The sequence below is a fragment of the Sylvia atricapilla genome, chromosome 9 (genome assembly GCF_009819655.1).
Source record: "Sylvia atricapilla isolate bSylAtr1 chromosome 9, bSylAtr1.pri, whole genome shotgun sequence".
In the NCBI taxonomy this organism is placed as follows: Eukaryota; Metazoa; Chordata; class Aves; order Passeriformes; family Sylviidae; genus Sylvia; species Sylvia atricapilla.
The window spans coordinates 18,645,243-18,664,318 of record NC_089148.1 but is presented as its reverse complement, the minus strand read 5'-3'; the positions used below and the strand labels follow the sequence as shown (position 1 = coordinate 18,664,318).

Below are 19,076 nucleotides of genomic sequence, written 5' to 3'. Positions count from 1 at the left end.
CAAACTACAGAAGATTGTTAATGTTCGTATGCCTTTCCTAAGAAAAGAGGGAACAAAACCAGCTAGATATGGAATAAAGTCAGATTATCTAAAATTTTGTTCATGCTTCATAATAACACAGTAATGATACATTGGTAATTTATAGATAGGCATATTTATAATGGCAAAAAACTCATACTCCAGTAAATAGCCAAATAAAGGATTCTGTAGTTCTACAGAAACTGTATTTTAATAACTTCTAAAAAATCAAATGTGTGAGTCTGAAAATAACAGGAGGTCACAGATTTTAGGTTTATTTCTTAGTAGTTATTTAGTTAATCAAAGAACATCAGCATACCACTGGGATGTTACACAATTAACTAATTTCCACTTTAAAAATAACAGCTTAGTTTTAGACATGTAACCAGCTTAAACTGTATGTTAGCTGACTACTCTTACAGTAAGCGAGATTTAAAAAGAAGTGAGCTGCATTTTTTTAGTAGTTTAGTATATATATACAAATTCTACAACGTTTATATAGTTAATGCCTTTTTACAAAATAACTTCAGGAACATACAAACAAGCACTCTGAAATTCTTTTCTACGTTCACTAGAGAGTTGCTGTAGCCTTCACAATTGTTAGACATGCCATGTTCTTAAATTCTTGATTTTCTGGACTGGAGAATTAAAGCAGAATGAATCTTCTTCTGTGTCAGTTCTGCTCTCAGTGCTCGTAAATCAGATGCTGCCTGCTTTCTCATCTGCAAAAGAACCCATCATTTAAGGAATGGCAATTTAAGGAAGCTTTTTTGGGAGCTGACATGCATATAGGTTTATATAACTGAATTTTATACAGGATGGCTGAATACAGGATACATCTTTCATTTTGAATTTTTACATGTTTTAGCATTATTTTATTCTGTACTTTGCCGTGATTTTTTTTGAGACAACTGCAAAATTAATTGTTCTTTCCACTCCTTGCTAGACAATGGAGGAGTCATAATGATAACAACCACACCGGAGTACCCAGTAAACATGAGTATGGTCAATCTCTGTGATGTAGAATGCTCCTATTTCAAGCTTTCAGAACTGGAAAGCTGTCCAGTGTGAAGATCATAGATCTACTCCCTCTTCCTTCCAAAAAGAGTCATAGGCAACACTGATATGGAATAAAGCAGATGAAGAGATCTGCCATCTGCTTAGGCAGCCTTTTTTTTTTTTTTTCTCCTCTTTTCTTTTTTTTTTTTTATGTTTTATTTTGGTTTTTGGGGGATCTTTTTTTGTTTGTTTGTTTGTTTTTTGGTTGGGTGTTTTTTCTTTCATATCATTTTTCTTTTGTAGCCTTGGTCTATTTATTACTGCTCAGTGCCTCACCACACCAGGCGTATTTCTTCAATTACCTTTTGAAAGAAATAGGAATTTTATGAAAAATATTGTGAACCTTAGCTTACATAGTACATTGAGTATCTCAGTTGTTTGAATGCCATACATTCCAAGTCATCTAATAACCTGGTGTTCTGGAGTAATTTAGATCAAATGCTAAATTCAAAACACCTCAAAACTAACAGCATAAACAAGAACTGTTTAGCCAATATTTACATCATCTAATAACTGAAAAGTTCTAATTTTTTTTATACATTGCCACATTTTGACAGCTCTAATTAAAAGGCAGAGTACCTTGATTTCTATTAGGAGTTTCATTTTTGTATCATCTAGCTTCCTCCTCAGCTGATCCAGTTCATGCTGCACTGTGGCAATCCGGATGATTGTGTAATTCTGTGTGAAACAACAACAAAACTTGAAGTGCAGCATTAGTGCATCTGTTCCCTCACTGGGTGTTACTTCACCACTCAGAAACAATCCTCTAACAACCTCTTTGCACCTCGCCTGCTTTCCCACCCGACTGATGCCTGCCCGACTGCACGTCGCTCACCAGCGGTGGGGAGCCTCAGCCTAACAGCTCAGTAAATCCTGGCTCCCTTCTCTGGGTGCTGGCCACTACAGTATGCTGTGGGAATGTTGCCTTGTGCATATCCTTCAGGTAAAGCCTCTCTGTGCCTTAGCCAGGGAGACCAAAAAAACCCCACCCCTGATATGTCCCTCAAAAGGAGCAATAACATGTCTGAAGATAGCCAGTAATGCCATTGTCAACTCTATTCATATTTTTATTTTGTAGATATTTCAAGATAGCTAAAATAACACGTTTTTATATGAAATACACATTTAGATTGTACATGCACACATCTTTCAGATACAAGAAAGGGACATTTCTTTTTCCTAGGCTAGCTTCACTTTTGTCAACAGCCTTGCTTCCATGAATGCATTTAGAAAATTAGAAGACATAACTGGGAAGGTTGGAAAGGGTGTGTCCTCCTTTTCTTTCATCTTTTCTCTTTTTTCTCTTTTTAATCCCTCTGAACTTCCTATGAAACTCACAGCTGCACAATAGTTGAAGTGCAACCACTTCAAAAGCTACAGATATGTTCTGCATGCTCCAAACATCCATTGCCTCCTTGTATGAAATCTTGAGTGATAGAAACAAAGTAGGAATGAACAATCCATTAACCATACTGAACAGAGGAGGATTTTACTAACAGAAAGCAGAATGAAACAAATGCTCAGACTCAAGTACTTCTGCAGTCTTTTTGAGACAAATGGCCTGAAGGAATTCTGTCCACAGATCATTGAGCTAAAGCTAGTTTACAAGTCAATGGTTGGCAATAAATCTGTTTCTTTATATTTTATACAAAAACCTCTCAGACTGTGTAAAAAGAGATAATAAATAATAAAAGCAAATACCTTGGAGGTTGTTGCATCGTTTGGTCGTTTTGGGCTACCCCTGGCTTCCAATTGCAAGAGCAATTTCTGGTGGTAAAGCTCTAAATCTTGTTGCAGTTTGTTTAAAATGTCCTCCAGTGAAACTGCAGCTTTCTTAGCTTCAAAGTACTTCTTCTTCCATTCCTCACGAACTGCACAGGAAAACAGTAATAGTGTTTTTTCTTGTCCACCTTAAAAGAAGGTCTGCTGAAGTCATGACCAGCTCACCTCACAAGCTTCAGCTGGCCAATGCACACACTGAAACATGGCAGAGTTTTATTCAGCCTGGCTTTTCTGCAGGTTCTGCTGCACCTAAGTACTCCTGGCCTATGAAGATAACCTTTATTTTACCTACCTGGATAACATAATTTAGGGCAATGCAGGTGCCATTTGGGGCTTATCTCTAGCTTGAATTGCAGCTCCATGCTACTACAGAGTTACTACTTCAATCACTCAAGTTTGGGTTTTTATAAACACAAATTCCCCATGCTGCAGAGTACGCTGCAGCCATGTCCTTAGAGAATAACTGGAAGAATTGGCTTGTCTCCTTTCAACAAGCTACAAGTAATATTTGAGACTTGTAATGACTTAGCTACATTTAAGCACAGAGAAAGCTCTCAAACATCAAAATTATTAAATCTCATCTCTTTATAACTGGGATGTGATTTAGGGAAGATAGTTTTGAGTACAAACTTGAGAATAATTTTATGAAGAAAATTCATGTGAGATTTCAATGAGATATGACTTGGTTAAAAACCAAGGTTTGTCAAGCTTATCACAAAAGGCTTGTAACTTCCAAGTCATAAGCTGAATACCATTGGATAGGAGGAGCAAAAATTATGCTGCAATTTACCTGAAGCCCTATCAGCACAGTAAGTACAAGCCTCTGTAAGCACCAGCTAAAGGCAGGATTAGAATATGCCAGCTGCCCTGGGCCTCAGAGAGAAGCAGCCAGCAGTAGCTCTATGAACACTGCACGTACATGAGACACAACTTGAATAGTTTATGAAAGCCAGAATAACCTTAACTTTATAAGATATGCCACAAAAAAATACCCAAACCCCAAAAAACCCAAACCAAAACAACAACAACAACAAATAAACAACCTCGCCCCAAAAAAACCAGAACAACAACAACAACACCCAAATGGCAGGAAACACTGCAACCTTGAATTTTTCTAGCATGCTGTTGCACAAAATGAGTCTTCTTGGAGTTATTGGTTAGCAAACTGCTCTCTCTATAATTAAGCTCACTGACAAGTAGACAAATATTTTCACATTGGTTTCAGTGTAATTTCTCAATCACTCCAAACTCCAAAATAAATTAAAAGCGTACCATGGTATCTCCTCAGCTTATTTTGTTCCAGTAGCCCTTTAGCTTTTTTGGTCAGTTCTTGTCTAGTTTTTTCCATGTGCCTTCTGTCTTTCTTCATTTGTTGCAATTGTTCTACCATCTTGTTTTCTAAGGATATTACAATTATATTTAGCAAGCATTTGAATACTCTAAGTACAAAGGATCAGTCAAGATTTTTGAATTGCACTCATCACAAATTATGCCAAAAGCTCTGTCAGAACAAGCAATAGAAACAATTTCATTGTAATCAGGTTTCATTTTAATCTAACTTTTCAAAATGATTGATGCTTTAGAAAAGAGAAATCCAGCATGCATCCAGGCATTCACACACATGCAAACATCTTTCTATATGTTTAGACAATAAATCATTAAATCTATGTAATCAAGATTCGCTCCATACTTTGCAAACTCTTGCCAATGAAGCCAAAAAAGCCTCCAAAAGACTATTTCCTGCTTAAAATACAGTGCAATATAAACTGTAGAGAAATCATGCCTTAAACTCCAGCTGGCAGGACAATACCTCAGACTTCCACTAGTCTGCAACCACAAGTCAAACACTTCTCACTATCCTCCTCCTCAGCAACACAATTGTATGTGATTTTCTTAATACATTCTCACTTGAGACTGCAAGATTTCATCTGATCTCCCTCCTTTTCTCCTTCCATCTACAGCTTGACTAGTGCTTCAACGTTTTAGTACTGGGAACCTGCCAAGCTCTAGGACAACCCATGCAATCACAATTACCTAGAATTTTCTAATAATAAATTAAAATTTGTAACAATACTGTGAATTAATGTATGTATAGTGTAGGTATTTATGTCTTCACTGACTCTTCAGTCTTGATTAAATGTTCACTTGCTTGCAATTTCTTGGTATCATGTACTCACTTGCTGCTTGAATTACAGGAACTTGAGCTGGATTTACAGTAAGTGCCAAAAAAGGTGGACTAGGAGGTGAAATATACTCTTTTGGACAAGTAAGATTATTTTGCTTGCCTTCATCTGCCTATAGAGTCAAAAGACACAACTGTAAGTACATAACCATAATCCTGAATAGTTACATTAGACATATGTCCTGAAAGTGTCCTGAGTGAATGAGAGGGCTGAATTTGACTTCTGCAGGTAGGCTTTTTTATTCTGTTACCAGTACACATGATTACTAAATGACAAACAGCTGGATATCTGCAAACAAAATGAGAACACTGAACACTTCCATCACAGAGAACATACAGATAAAATGACAGACTACGGCAAATTGTTCTTGTCCATGTCCATAACCTGATAAGCTGCTGACATTCCCATGCAAGACCAGGAACTAAGGGCCTTAAAACAGCCACCTGGTTCATTAATTATGATATCAAAACCTGCCAATTTCTAAACTAAAATTTGTAATTTCAGATTTTAATTGTTTAGAAACAGTTGACATTCATTAGAAAATCTGCTAAGTAGCAGTGCATTAATTAACTTTTCTTAATTCTTCTCAAATCTTTCATATTTATAGTGAGTCACCAGTCTTACAAAATTAGACTGTTTCCAGGTGGAGGACTACATGTATTGCTCAAGATTACTAAGAATGTTACCTTGAAAAACATACCTGATTATCCAGTTTTTCACCAACTCTAGTCTTCTCAGTTCTGTTTTGTTGCAAGCTAAGATAAAATCGAAAACAACCAAGTGAAAGTTCATTGATTGAAATGATTTTGCCCTGTCCTTTCCTTTCATTTATTTGAAGTCTATAAAGTAAGTTTGTATCAGTGAATTAATATTATCCATTATTTTAGAAGAATCATTATTTGCTAACCTTTGTTTTTTGTGGACATAATCTGTAGTTTGGTCTTCCATTATTTTAAGAATTTCAGAATCCTGTGTTCTGTCTCTTCTTAATTTGGTATCTTTTGGGTGTTCATTATTTTCCATATTTGCTAGTTCTGTGACAGGATAATGATGACAAAAAGACATAGATTACACTTGCAAAAATCAGGCTGGTTTGAGTGTCAATGACTGGACTTTCCAACCTGTATTGGAAATTCAGTAAATCAACACAGCAAGTGGTGTTATCTCTAGGATTTGGAAACGTTCCATGAATAACAGAAGAAAGAAATACAGAAAATTAAAAGGTGTTTTTATTATTAACATTTATGTCTGACTAATTCTGGTGATTACACAAATGTATGAACTAAAGTGAAGTGTTCTCTCTATCAGCACACAGCAACAATGATGGAGTCACAAGGTAAAACTACATCTCTTTGAAAGATATTATAATTATTTTTAAAAAATGGAATATTGTTCCGATAGTGCTATTGTAAGTTACACTTTAATTAAAGATTTCTTAAAATTTAGCTTTACTTTGCTGACTTTCTAGAGCTCTTGCTTTAGCAAAAAGACAGTAACAAGCATTTGTACCCGTTTGATATTTAATGTGATTTTGGGGTCTTTGGATACCCTGGCCTTGTTCATCACTGTGGTTTACATGAGTAAGAGCAGTTCCTTTGGCTTTGTAATTCCACTTAGGAGCACTGTACACTTCTTGAGCTTGGCTGAGATGATTCTGCTCAGAAGTCTGTAACTTTCCAGACTCCTGATCTGCAGGACCTGAATAACTTGGTGTGAAGAGAGATCCATCAGATCCACTTTGATCTGCATAATAATTGATAATATGAAACAGACATATTATTTTATTGTAAATGTTAATAATATTTATTTTTCTTCTCATTCATTACCCTCCTTCACTACACTGGTTAAGCTTACCTTTCTCACCAAACTGTTGTCCTGGAATCCTGTTATTGTCTTGCTTGTTGTTTGTGTGTGAAACGGGAACAGATTCTTTCTCACCCCATTCCAAAGGACTGGGCACTTCCAGATTTTCTACCTGATGCTTGCTTTTTATACTTTCTAAAAATGGTTTTCTTTTTTCAGGTTTCTGTTGGGAAAGGCTAGATAATCTTGATTCATGACCAAACCTATTAGCTTCTTCAACAACGTGATGTTTTTGTTGAGTAGATGATGGTAATGAATAACCACCTTCAAAACATTCCACTGCAGGTAATAAATATAATTCAGGATAAAGTGCCTGAAAATACACAGTATATTCATCAGACAGGACAAAGAAAATGTGCAATGTAAATTTCCTGAAAATGGTACCTTACAAGCCAATTAGTACTTACATAAGGAGGAGCAAATGACTTCAGTTGCAGTTCTGTTTCCTGCTTTGCTTTCACCTTGGAAAATAAAGTATGAAAGAGTAACAATACTTTTCTTTTTATCAATTAAAATACTTTTTTTATCTATAATGTTGCATGTGACATATGCATTCTATTGTCATTTTTACATACTGAATTCTTTTATAACCAGAACTATAATCTGTAGTGGCCTTATGAGGAAAAAGTATCTTAGACTACAATTGTATTTTCTGACATAGTTCTGAAACTTTGTTAATTTTTCAAAATCTTAATCAGACCCACAAGATTACATTCACATACTGAATGTTTTTTTATCCTTTACACTTTCTCTTATGGTTCAAAAGACCTGTTCCAACAGTCACAAGAAAAGAAAATTTTCAACTTCCTTTATCAAATACTGCTTCAAGCTGAATCTGGACAGAAATGCTGAGCCTCACATAATTTTCTCTATTAATCTAGTACAGTACTGCAAAATATTTTATGCATATGAAAAATCCTATCCTATGTCTTCCAGTATTTATCATTTTCCTTCATATTCTTTTTGTGACATACACTTTCACATTTCAACGGTTGTCCTAAAAAAGTCTAAAATAGTCAATATGTATTTCTGCTCCAATGTAAAGAAAAGAAATCTGAACTTAAATTCAAATAATTATATTTAATTAAACACACAGGTTCTATGCAAAAATGAAGAGGAAATGAACATGATTTTAGTTTATGTTTATTATTTCATTTAAAAGACTTGCAAGTAGGGCACAGCTCTTGGTTCTGCTTACATTGTTAGAGTTGTGAAACAGAAGACTAAGGGGAGAGAACACTTAACAAATATTTGATCATGGAGATGTAATTCAATGAGGTTACCATGACCCTAAACAACAAATAAAGCAGTTGGTTTATTGCTTTACACTTTGTTATAAAGTTAAACATCAAGCAACAGCAAATACCTCAAAGTAAAACTGTATCTTTCATTTGCCTCTATAAATCTTCATGCATGTTACCAGTATCTTTAATTCTCTATTAACATAAAATATTTTATTCATTTGCTAACATTATAAAGGCTGGAAAATTTCTCCATTTATCTCTGAACTATGTGGAGAAGAAAAACAACCATTTTACTTATTATCATCCAGTTAAAAAGACCTCAGCTCATTGAAAACATATGTATACTTTCCAATTTAGATTGTATCACGGTCTTTCAAGTTTCTCTTCAAGTTTTTCCACCTAGTTTTTTCACATTACTTAGTATTTATTCTAGTTTTCTGTGAGAGTGATTTCCATGATAATTCAACTAGAAATGAAATAAAGAATGGCACCAAATTTCCTGCTTGTAGTTAATTTCCAAATCCATGAGAAAGAGGTGAAATGAGACATGAAAAAAGTATTCTATACTTACATAAATGACTTACATCTTTGTGTATTACCTGAACAAACTTTCACTTGGACTAATTTTCAAGTTTATTTAATCTTTAGCTATACTCTTAAAGATATATATGTAGAATCGATCGATGTGAGGAACAATTATGATTCAGATATATATAGGGGTTTTACTACTTATATCTCAGGCTGTATTATTGGACCAGTAGAAAATCCAGAGAAGTTTTCATTAAGAGAACGATGTCTTAAATGCTTTAGGGTAGGTAGGTGACAACAGGAACCTTTAGAGAAACTCTGACTGAGCTTCCATTGCAAATTTGTCAACTGCCATATTCCCAATCATGTACAGGTAATAATGGTCTTATGGGTTAGGGGATTTTTCAATGCAACCAGATTTATTATATTTAATCCATGGATTTATCAAAAATATAATCTTTTCACTGTATGGCAACTGTTAATTACATCTGTTGCTTTAAAGGGTATTTCTGATATAACTGTCCACTGTACCTTTGCAGTTGGGGAAATAAATGTGCTCTGACAAGGGTTTATGCTGCAGCATGTTTAAAAGAAATGCTCCTAAACAGGGCTCCTAAAGTTATCTCTACTTTATGTGATGCTATCCCATCTGCAGGAATGAAACCTCTGCTTCACATCATGAAACAGAAGACCACTAAAGAAAAAACCAAAAACTTACCACTGCTAGTTTTTTCCCAATGCATTTTAAAAAGCTGAATTTATCTGCGACTGTCACTCCACCCAGGTACTCTCCAAGTTTCTCCCGCAGCACTCTTAATGTGATGTGAGGAGACACCCTAGAATGTTGTCATTCATTAATACATCTGTAAGATCAAATAGTGATGGCTAGTTAGTAGGAGGGGGAAGATAATGGTCTGGATGTGCTGGCTTGCACAGACAGAATGACCAAAACTGGTCAGAGAGCTGGCATGGCAGTCAGGGCTAGCAAGAATCACATTGTATCAGCCTCATAAAAAGGGACAATATGAAAGCAGACAAATTTTGAAATATACTTCTTCAGAATGCTGTTGCTTATCTGCAGATGAGTAACAACAACATTGGAAGCTACAGTCATGCACTTCCATATAAATGACACAGTTTTGTGGGCTGGACCAGGACTGCTGAACATTCCCTTCAAGCACGCAGGGGCTAAGGAACTTTCATGACTGTCAGCAGGCACATTCCTTTGCTTTTGTCTTCTCCAACACAAATTCACAGGTGGGTGTGTGCGTGTGTGCATGCAAATGTATTTTAAATAAAAAACAAACACTACAGTGTGAGCATTTCCACTATGATTTGAGGATGAGAATGCTGCCACAAATACGAATTGCATCATTTAATGTAGTACTTGAAAGTATGGAAATATTTAGGTAACGAGCGCAGTAGAAAAATCACTACAGGATGAAAAAGCATCCTGCACAATAAATCCAAATGTGCCAGAGGCATTCCAAAGCTCTGCAGCACTGCATAAGCAGTGTTCTATGCTGCCATATAAGAAACCAGGGAACAAATGCAGGCCTCAGACTGTTAATCACCCCCACTGATTAGGTGGTAGGATGATTTTGGGCCAGGCAGCTCTCACTTCTCAAGCAATGCACAGACACAGCTTGGGGGATAGCACATGTCATTCTCAGCAAACAGTACAGACAAGAACCTGCCAGGTCTTCCATGTGAACAGGTCTTCAACATTAACCTGTCAAGGTTTGTTTGCACTTGCAAGCAGCCCTATAGGCGTCCAGTTCACACCTAAAGTGTATAGTAAAAACAGTATCACTTTCATCTCATAAACACACTACTTCAGGGGGCTAGAATGATTCCCTTGTATTATTTCAAATACTTAGAACTTAGAGGAGCCTTCTCAAGATCATGAAACTGCCCTGGAGCACAGGCATGCAGCAGAGGGGACCAAAGGCTGCAAAGTGGACACATCTACAATGTAAAATGGGGGAAAACATCTAGGTATCAGGATCCTGAGGTACAGGGCAGAAATTTATCTAAAAGTTATTTGCCAGTGCAGCTGCTAGGAAAATACAATCATGTTAGTCTGTCGCTTGCTGCCACTGGCTGGCAGAAAATAGTCACTTGCTTCAGGGTGTCCCTTTAAAAGTAATGCAAACTGGAGCTCATAGCAGCCATCTCATCTAGAAATAATAAAAGTTTGGCTTCTGTGGTGAGGAATGAGGAATGAAAAAAAGAAAAGCTCACAAAGGCTGAGAAATCAAGTTCATGGGAACAAGAACTCAGGGCCATAGACAATTACACCCTTAATATCTTCCCCTAATTTCACAGCTAATGGAAGTGGCCTGTACTTTGACCTAGGAATCCTTTGTAAAGCTGACTCAGACAGCACTAGGATTGTCAAGCTGACTGAACAACAGAGCTATCAACCACGTCCAAGCCACAGGAGAAACAGCAAGTCTGCCATTCCCTTTGCTAGATTATAATAAAAGAAGATTTTCAAACTATTTTTTGCTTTTAAAGACAGTGATTCATTGGCCAGGTGCTAGTTGTTGGTAATGCTAATATACTACAACTTTGCATAGTTGTATAACCCATAGAATACTTAATTAGCAATTATCTAGGAGTCATTAGCATGCAACAGTACTCAGGCAGATATAAACTCACTGAAATCTGTGAGGATCCTAATTTAATTTGGTGTCTCAGTGAAATAAATTTACACTAGAAAATATAGGGCAGTGACAGATGTCCATGACATGCAATGAAGTTACCACTACAGACATGTATTCTGCACTTCTGCTGCAGACTTGAACAGCAAACAAAATGGGTATGTGCATTTATTTTCTCTGGTTTTGAGCAGCCTTTCAACAAGAGCAGCTGTGACAATGAATACATTCTGCGTAACATGCTCATACCTGACTGCTGTCAGTCTATACAGCTACACTGTATATTGTCTTAAGTGGATAATACAAGACTCAGCTTAAATTAATTAAAACCTCTATTCCCTGCAGTTTTAGCTGAATTGACAGGTTTTGCACATGTGTAGACAAGACGCACATAAAAGCTCCATTTCAATACACATCTTTACATTACTTGATTTTTCTACAACTTCTTACCACAATACATACACACAGATTTTGTGAGCTAAGTATTTAGGAGCAGAAATAAAACTTTAAAAGTTATGACAGATTAAAAATACAACTCCCTGTGCCAGGTTTGAGCCTAGGACTGGGAACTAGGGCATTCTTTCACTAAATGCTTTAAACATCTACCTGAGAGCACAGACAGTACAAGGTGTTGTGCACAGCCTTTCACTGCTCAAGAAGAAAGAGGAAATGCTGCTGGTTCATGGGCAGTAAGCTTCCCCTTGAGAAACAAGGCTTCAGCTCTTTCTCTGGACTGAGAGAGCTTAGATCATCATATCCCTGCTCCTGGGAACTGACAGGCTATCCTGTCTTCATCAAGCCACTGACTTGAAGCTTTTTTTGACAATTGCCCAAAAGAATTCCAGCTTTTGATGATCAGGCTCAAGGAGACAGAAAGAACATGAGATATGATTTTATAATATAAATAATTCAGCAGAAATACTAGCACTGCTCTGGAAATGCTTTTCAATGGTCTACATGGGCTGTAAGCAAGCTAAGCCTGATACAGTACAAATCAACCAGCAAATAATGCTAGTTATGGTCACCACTTACCTGCCAGAAATTCAATTAGACAAGTTTCTGCTGGCAGATGTAATCGTGCGCTCTAGAGCAACAGTTGGACTAAAAGACTGATGGCCAGTGTGAAAGACATACCACGTACATGAAACCTAAAACTACACTCACCTTATAAATCCAGCAGAGACAAATTTGCTAGTAAGAGCTACAGGAACTGTATTCAGCTTGAAGTTCCACACTTCTGCTGGGACATAAAAAACATGAAGCTCCACCAGCTAAAAAAAAGAAGAGATGTAAATATATTATCATCCTCTTCCTGTATGCTTTGTTTTGTTTAGGTGGACTTCCAATTTGTGTAGGCAGGAATGGTTCCTTTGATATTAGCACAGGGACTAGAACAGTGAGACTACAACTGTCTCAGAGTGATGACCAGACAGTGAGAACAGTGACAGCAGAGTAATTTGTGACTGACTGCCAGCTGACAGCATCAAAATAAGTCACATTAAAACAAGCTCCCCAATGAAAGTGAGATAATAGAGAACCTGTGCTACTGCTGTGTATCACTGTGACAGCAATGGAGAGATCTTACCAAAAACTATTGATACTCTGGAGAGTGTCATGACTACAAGAAGCCCTCAGCTGAAATCTTACCTTTGTTCATCTCATAAAAAATGCAAAGCCCTGAAAGCTTAATTCAAATAGCATCACAACTTGATCGTGTCATCAAGAAAATAATAAAAATATTTCTGACTGTTGTTAATACTTTGGAAACACAAAAATGCTCCTGCTAATGTCTGCAAAAAGAATAACTAAGCTGGCAAGGTTCACTTGGGCTGTGTTTGGACTCGTGGTAGTTGTTGCACTGGTAATTTGCAGGTCTTGATATTTTAGTAAAAATCAGACAGTATCGACAAGGATGCCACACTTCCCTTTAGCTAGAAGCCACACAAATAAGCTATATTAAGTATTTCTGCAGGTGTTACTTAATATGAACTAGAAAATAATTCTTTCTATATATACTATTTCAAAAGCACATATTTTTTTCCTCTCAGGTTTCTAGAACCTTTTGTTTGTTTAGTTAGTTAGTTAGTTAGTTGTGAAATCAAAAAAATCATTGTGAAAAAGTACAAAAACTCTCACCTTTGATGTTCGAGGTCTCATTTGACTCAATGACATGTTGATCCCTTTATATGACCCCAGCAAATGCTAGATGGGCTTTCTAACTTTCTTTTTGATTGAAGCATTCTTTAAGAATGAGTTTCATTATTATCTGTTATGAGAGAAGTTACTCCATAAATATGGAAGTTTTTTTCATGTACTGATCTTCACTCCACTTATGAAAATGGAAGTTGTGTCTGTGCTGAGGCAGAAAGCTTCCAGCTAACTGCAAACAGAGTCAACCACACCCTTGACACAAGTATCACCTGAGTAACTGGGGGAATTGCTAAATCATAGCCCTGTGGCTCTAAGAAATCTGCCCGAGAGCACTTCCTCTTAACATTTTCTCCCCTTTCAGAAAAACAGCTTGGTAGTTTATAATTTTCTACACAATTCCACTGTTTTCCTAAAGACACAGAGCTAAATTCCCACAAAACAAGATTCTTGCAGGGCTTGGATCTGATAAAGTGACAATTATTGTGAACTGCAGCAAACATATTGTGCTAGCCAAATGCAGTGTTCCAAGGAAATTTGACAGAGCTGGGCAACCATGTCAGAAAAATATTTCTATAAATTATAACCACGGTTCTGTCCTAACACTGTTATTGAATCATGGAATGGTTTGGGTTGGAAGGGACCTTAGAAGGTCAGCTAGTCCAAGCCCTGCAGTGAGCAGGGACACCTCCCACTTGGCCAGCTTGTCCAGACCCCCAAACCCAATCTGACCTTAAATGTTTCCAGGGGTGGGGGCATCCCTCACCTCTCCGGTTAACTGGTTCCAGGCTTTTACCACCTTTAGTGTAAAAAACTCCTTCCTTTCATCTCTAATCACCCATCTTTCAGTTTAAAACCATTCCCCCAGTCCTATTGCAACAGGCTCTGCTAAAAAGCTTGTTTCCATCTTTCACTTTTTATTAGGAGTTTCCTCGGTGTTCTCCCTTCGAAGGCTCTTCCAGCCCCTCTGAGGTCCCAAACCTCCTGTGGATTTTCAACCTGCTGAACTCCCTTGCTGTTCTCCTGATCTCAACAGGAGATCTCTCTACTCCTCCTGCCTCTACTCCAGCTACTTCTAAGTGTTCTTGAGCACGAGTGACTGAACCTTCTAAGTCTCACCCTGGCGCTGTGGAATTAAGATTTCCTCATGTCAGCACTTAACAGGACCTGTGTCTTTACTTGCAAGCTCCCACAAATGACCCTAGTGTAACACCCCATCACTCCTGCGGTCATCCGCAGGCCCAGCGGGTCACAGCACGGGTTCCTGCCATCGCTCCTGCGTGCAGGGAAGATGCTGCACTTTGCAGTACCTGATGTCACCCCATGCTCCAGGCTTCACTGCCGTTCCCGGGCACTTTCTGCAATGAGCTAGGACTAGTAAAATGATCCTCCAGCCTACAGTCAACACTCAAACCGCTAGCAATAACTAAGTTAAGAACTTCATTCATTGCATCTCAAAATAACTTCCAAAATAACTTGAAGCCCAGTGGCTATTATCACCAAGATTATTCATCACCTTGGTGCAAAAGTAGCCTCCTCCTCGAGGCACACCACGAAAGCGCCGAGCGGGGGCTGTTTCTGTGCCCGCGGGCGGGTCCCGGTCCCGGGCACACGGAGCGGCCCCGCCCGCCGCGGCTCCGGGCGCGCAGGCGCCGCGGTCCGGGGAGTTGTGGCCGCGCCGGGAAGTTGTGCCGGGAGTGCTGCCAGTGCCCAGCCCAGCCCGCCGCCGACCCCGCCATGTCGGGCTCCTCCAACGTGGCGGCCATGAAGAAGGTGGTGCAGCAGCTGCGCCTGGAGGCGAGTGTGACTCGCGTGAAGGTGAGCGCGGGGCCGCGACGGGACGGGACGGGGCGGACGCGCCGCCATTTCACCGCCCCGGGGCCGCGCCCGCCGCGCTGGGGCCGGGCCGGGGCCGCGGCCTCCGACCTGCCCTGCCCTGCCGACCGGGCTGGGCGGCGGCGCCCGGGCTTCTCCCGGGGCTCCGTCGGGGTTCCCTGGCTAAGGCGAGCCCGGAACGGCAGCGCAGCCGCATCCCCTCCGCCGTCACCCCTGTCCGGGGCTCGGCCGCTCGCTCGCCGCCGCCCCTCGGGCCCCGGGGCCGCTCCCCGGCCGAAGCGCTCCCCCGGGGAGATGGACGGGCCCGCGCTGCCCGTTCGTGCCCTGGGAGCGAGGAGCGCCCTTCCGTCGGGCTCTGGGGAGAGGCCGCCCGAGCCGGGGCGCGCAACAGGCTGGGCTGGCCCCAGCACGGCAAGATGGAGATGTCGCTGCCAGGCACACGAAGTGCATTGAACTTGTGCCGGGCCGGGGTGAGACCGCGCCTGGCACGGCAGAGAAACTGAGCAAGCTGCAGATACGAAGTGTCAGTGCAAGATCCAACTTTTTGAAACTGATTGTTCTATTTTATGAGTTCAGAGTTACAGCAAAGGAAAGCAAGACAATTTTTCACTGTTCAGTTTTTAGGAAGGTACAAATGCCAAAAACCCCTTATAAGGGTGCTTATAAGCACCATTATCTCATCATAAGGATGGCTTTCCTAAGGGAGCCTGAAATGCCGGTTCAGTTGAGTAGAACATGTTAAACCATAGAAAGTATTTTAAAATTGTTTAACATACTTAGAAGTTTAACATGGAAATTAAAACATCCAAATCAGTTTTCATTCTCACATTGTTCATCTTGTCTTTAAGAAAAAAAAAACCTACAATGATATTATTGTGTAAAATCTACATAAGCTATATTCCAGAATCACTTAGTAGTAGTTTTTGTACATTTCAACACAAACCCCACATTCTCGGTAAAGAGTGGTCAGTGAATTCTAATGCCAGCTTTTATTATAACCAGGTTTCTCAAGCTGCGGCTGACTTGAAGCAATTCTGCCTGCAGAATGCACAACATGATCCCCTGCTGACAGGAGTATCATCAAGTACAAATCCATTCAGACCCCAGAAAGTTTGTTCATTTTTGTAATTATGTGAACTACTTCAGTATCTTTCAGTGGTAAGTTCTTGAATTACAATTCATTAACTCTTTTCTAATTTAAATGAGACAGGCTGTATGAAAGGCACTCAGAAACATCTGACTTGTGCAGCTGGTGTTGGTCTAGATCCTCATTTTTGGTTCTCTCCTATTTTCTGGTCACAGCGCTGTACTGGACACATGCTGGCCATAGGTATTATACAGCACTTTGCTGTTGCAGAGCTTCCACCAGTTTCTGTTGCTGTAGCAAAGTAGTGGGGCCAGCTACTCCTGAGCCGCTATTTAGACTAACCCAGGTGAACAGTAATTGTGCTGTATCTTCCATTCTGTAAGGGTATTATTTCCCTTTTCTCACATAGAATTACTCGCCTGACAGCATATGTGGTGAATCCTGATTGTGGCAGATAAACCAGACTTCAGTTCTTTAAGAGCAGTTCCTAAACCAGATTAGTGGTGGTGGTCCCCAAGGAGAGCACTGACCACTATGGGGGGAGATGCCCTCTCTGCCAAAAGAAAAAAGTATTTCCTTTTGAAGTATGTACTTTTAAAAGCCCATACTCCACTCAAGTAAGCTACCATAGGGGTAGCAGTTTAAATAACTAGTAACAGTGGAATACTCATTTGGGTTTTCATTCCAAAACTTTCAAAGGTTCATTAGCAGTACTGCTGTCACCAGGAAGACTACTCACTCATCTGGCATTTTGGTGATTAGATTTTAGGCTAATCTCTTTAGAAGGGTGAGTTTTAGATCCACAATACTTCACCAAAACTCAGAGAGTCACAATAATGTGGTTATTTTCACCACAGTAAACACATGATGATTTTACCATGTTCCCTTTTCCTCTTGCCCCTTGACTTGGATCTATTGAAGATGAGAGCACAGATGTTATTTCAAAGCACCTGATACACACCTAACCGTAGTTCATAATCCTTATACATCTCAGTGGGTCTTAACCTTGAAAAATTCTCGTTGGGTAGCTGACTTGTATCATCCAAAGAACTGCAGTTTGCTAGATATAAATTGGGCTGTTAGATCGCTTAATAGAAAGATGACCACAGTCAGATTGGTCAAACATGGTTATTCTGCTAGTACACACATCTAGAACTTTTCTACCATCTGCTTGAGGGGAGAACAATTTTAATAATTCAGAGTAGTAACAGTATAGAAGTTGATCCTTAACTATTTAACAAGCAAAACCACTTCCCACATTGTTTTGAGCAGTGAATTACAACAGTATAACTGAAATGTGCTTGAGAGTTCTTGTAACTTTTAAAGTTACTTCTATTGTGAATTTTTGCCAAATACTGTCATTTAAAAAATACTCTTGGATGCTACACTAGTGTAGCTTCAGCTGTAAGCACTAAAATCCAAGGAAGAAATCAGATCATCTGTTAAGCATTATAGACTGATAATGTATACAAAACCAAATAAGTTGTACTTAACCAGTGACAGATACAATTCCCCACTGAGGTTTCTTAACGTAAAGTAATTCCTGGACTCCTGGGTGTGGATGTAGGGAAAACAATGTTTCCTGTGTCTTACAAAACACCTGTATACACAGGACATAAAAGGCTTAATATTTTCTTTCTCAGTTACAGCCTTTGGAATAGAACTCGTTTCTGTTTTAGTTACACTACCTGTATGTGAAACGCCTTCACTTTGCAGTATCTGTTGCAGGAACTTCCTGGAAAGAGGTGATTGATTCCTTGTGTTTGCTTGATGAGCCAATAGTGTTGCACAGTCAGCTCACCTCACTAAAGAGGAAGTGTAATTTGTTAGTTACACAACAAATTCCCTGCTTTTCAAAGGCAAAACCTGGTGTTTGGGCAAGCACAAAGTGACTGGGAACAGCTGCTTCTATCTTTCCACTTACCAGTTTGGTTTCCAGGAGACACTAAGCTTCAGTTCTTTTGTAAGAGCTCTGATAATCTTGTATCTTTAGGGGTGGCTTAATTAAGAGTTTATTTTTTTAAACTAATATTTTATAAAGCAGCTGTGGAAAAAGAGGGTATTTTTCCTAAATAGTCTTGCGTGGCATATTCTGAAACATGTATTCTTAAAGACTTCTGCTTCATTTAGCAATGATACCTTTTTAACTAGATTTTGGTTTTGTTTTTCAGATCTTTTAGCATCTTTTCCTACCTGCTGATGTGTGTATGGGCAGAGTGCCTCAAGGAGTGGCCTGGTTTGAAGTCTGTACAAAAGCTTAGCTTTAATGTGCCAAATCTAACTCTAAAAGTGCTACTGTCGTCAAACTTCTTACCATCTACCTCTCCAGATGAACTGTATGCTAGTTATGTATTTCTGTTTCATACAGGAATCAGTTTTATACGCCAAGCAAAAAATAAAAGTGTCTTGACTTAGTCTGGCCTTGAAATTACTGTAAGAATTTGATTAACTTCTGCATGTGGTGGCACCTCACAGTCAGTGCATCACTGTAGCAGCTGAAGAGCAGAGAGAGGAGTGTCAATATTCTCTGCTGCTGTAAGTCTGCCTGGGGTTAACAGTCCTTCAGAACAATGAGGTTCCAGCAGTACCATACTTAAAAGCGTAACAGTAGAACAGAAAAAAAAAAATTGGGACTGTTTATAATTCAGCTATACAGCTGTGCCAT

General features: G+C 39.1%; 2 protein-coding genes across 2 annotated transcripts; one reads left to right on the top strand and one right to left on the bottom strand.

Annotated features, from left to right (window-relative positions):
* Positions 1 to 277: 277 nt before the first annotated feature.
* On the bottom strand, positions 278 to 13,722 carry SPATA1 (spermatogenesis associated 1). The gene is made up of 13 exons (XM_066325136.1): positions 13,477 to 13,722; positions 12,505 to 12,611; positions 9,396 to 9,513; positions 7,313 to 7,366; positions 6,897 to 7,218; positions 6,552 to 6,785; positions 5,950 to 6,076; positions 5,743 to 5,797; positions 5,037 to 5,154; positions 4,132 to 4,257; positions 2,779 to 2,948; positions 1,657 to 1,755; positions 278 to 740 (listed from the first exon to the last, which is right to left on the bottom strand). Exons 1-13 carry the CDS (start codon positions 13,510 to 13,512, stop codon positions 636 to 638), a joined length of 1,671 nt encoding a protein of 556 aa, XP_066181233.1. The 5' UTR covers positions 13,513 to 13,722; the 3' UTR covers positions 278 to 635.
* Positions 13,723 to 15,128: 1,406 nt separating this feature from the next.
* GNG5 (G protein subunit gamma 5) lies at positions 15,129 to 18,825 on the top strand. Its single transcript, XM_066325134.1, has 3 exons — positions 15,129 to 15,306; positions 16,327 to 16,482; positions 18,583 to 18,825. The coding sequence occupies exons 1-2, from the start codon at positions 15,226 to 15,228 to the stop codon at positions 16,450 to 16,452; spliced, it is 207 nt and encodes a 68-aa protein (XP_066181231.1). The 5' UTR covers positions 15,129 to 15,225; the 3' UTR covers positions 16,453 to 16,482; positions 18,583 to 18,825.
* The last annotated feature ends 251 nt before the right edge of the window (positions 18,826 to 19,076 follow it).

Coding starts and splice junctions, on each gene's coding strand:
- SPATA1 (XM_066325136.1), bottom strand. CDS start 13,512: ATGTCATTGAGTCAAATGAGACCTCGAACATCAAAG. Junction 7,367..9,395: donor TTGGGAAAAAACTAGCAGTG/GTAAGTTTTTGG, acceptor TTATTTTCCAAG/GTGAAAGCAAAGCAGGAAAC. Junction 5,155..5,742: donor GTGAAAAACTGGATAATCAG/GTATGTTTTTCA, acceptor TTGACTCTATAG/GCAGATGAAGGCAAGCAAAA.
- GNG5 (XM_066325134.1), top strand. CDS start 15,226: ATGTCGGGCTCCTCCAACGTGGCGGCCATGAAGAAGGTGGTGCAGCAG. Junction 15,307..16,326: donor CGAGTGTGACTCGCGTGAAG/GTGAGCGCGGGG, acceptor TATTATAACCAG/GTTTCTCAAGCTGCGGCTGA.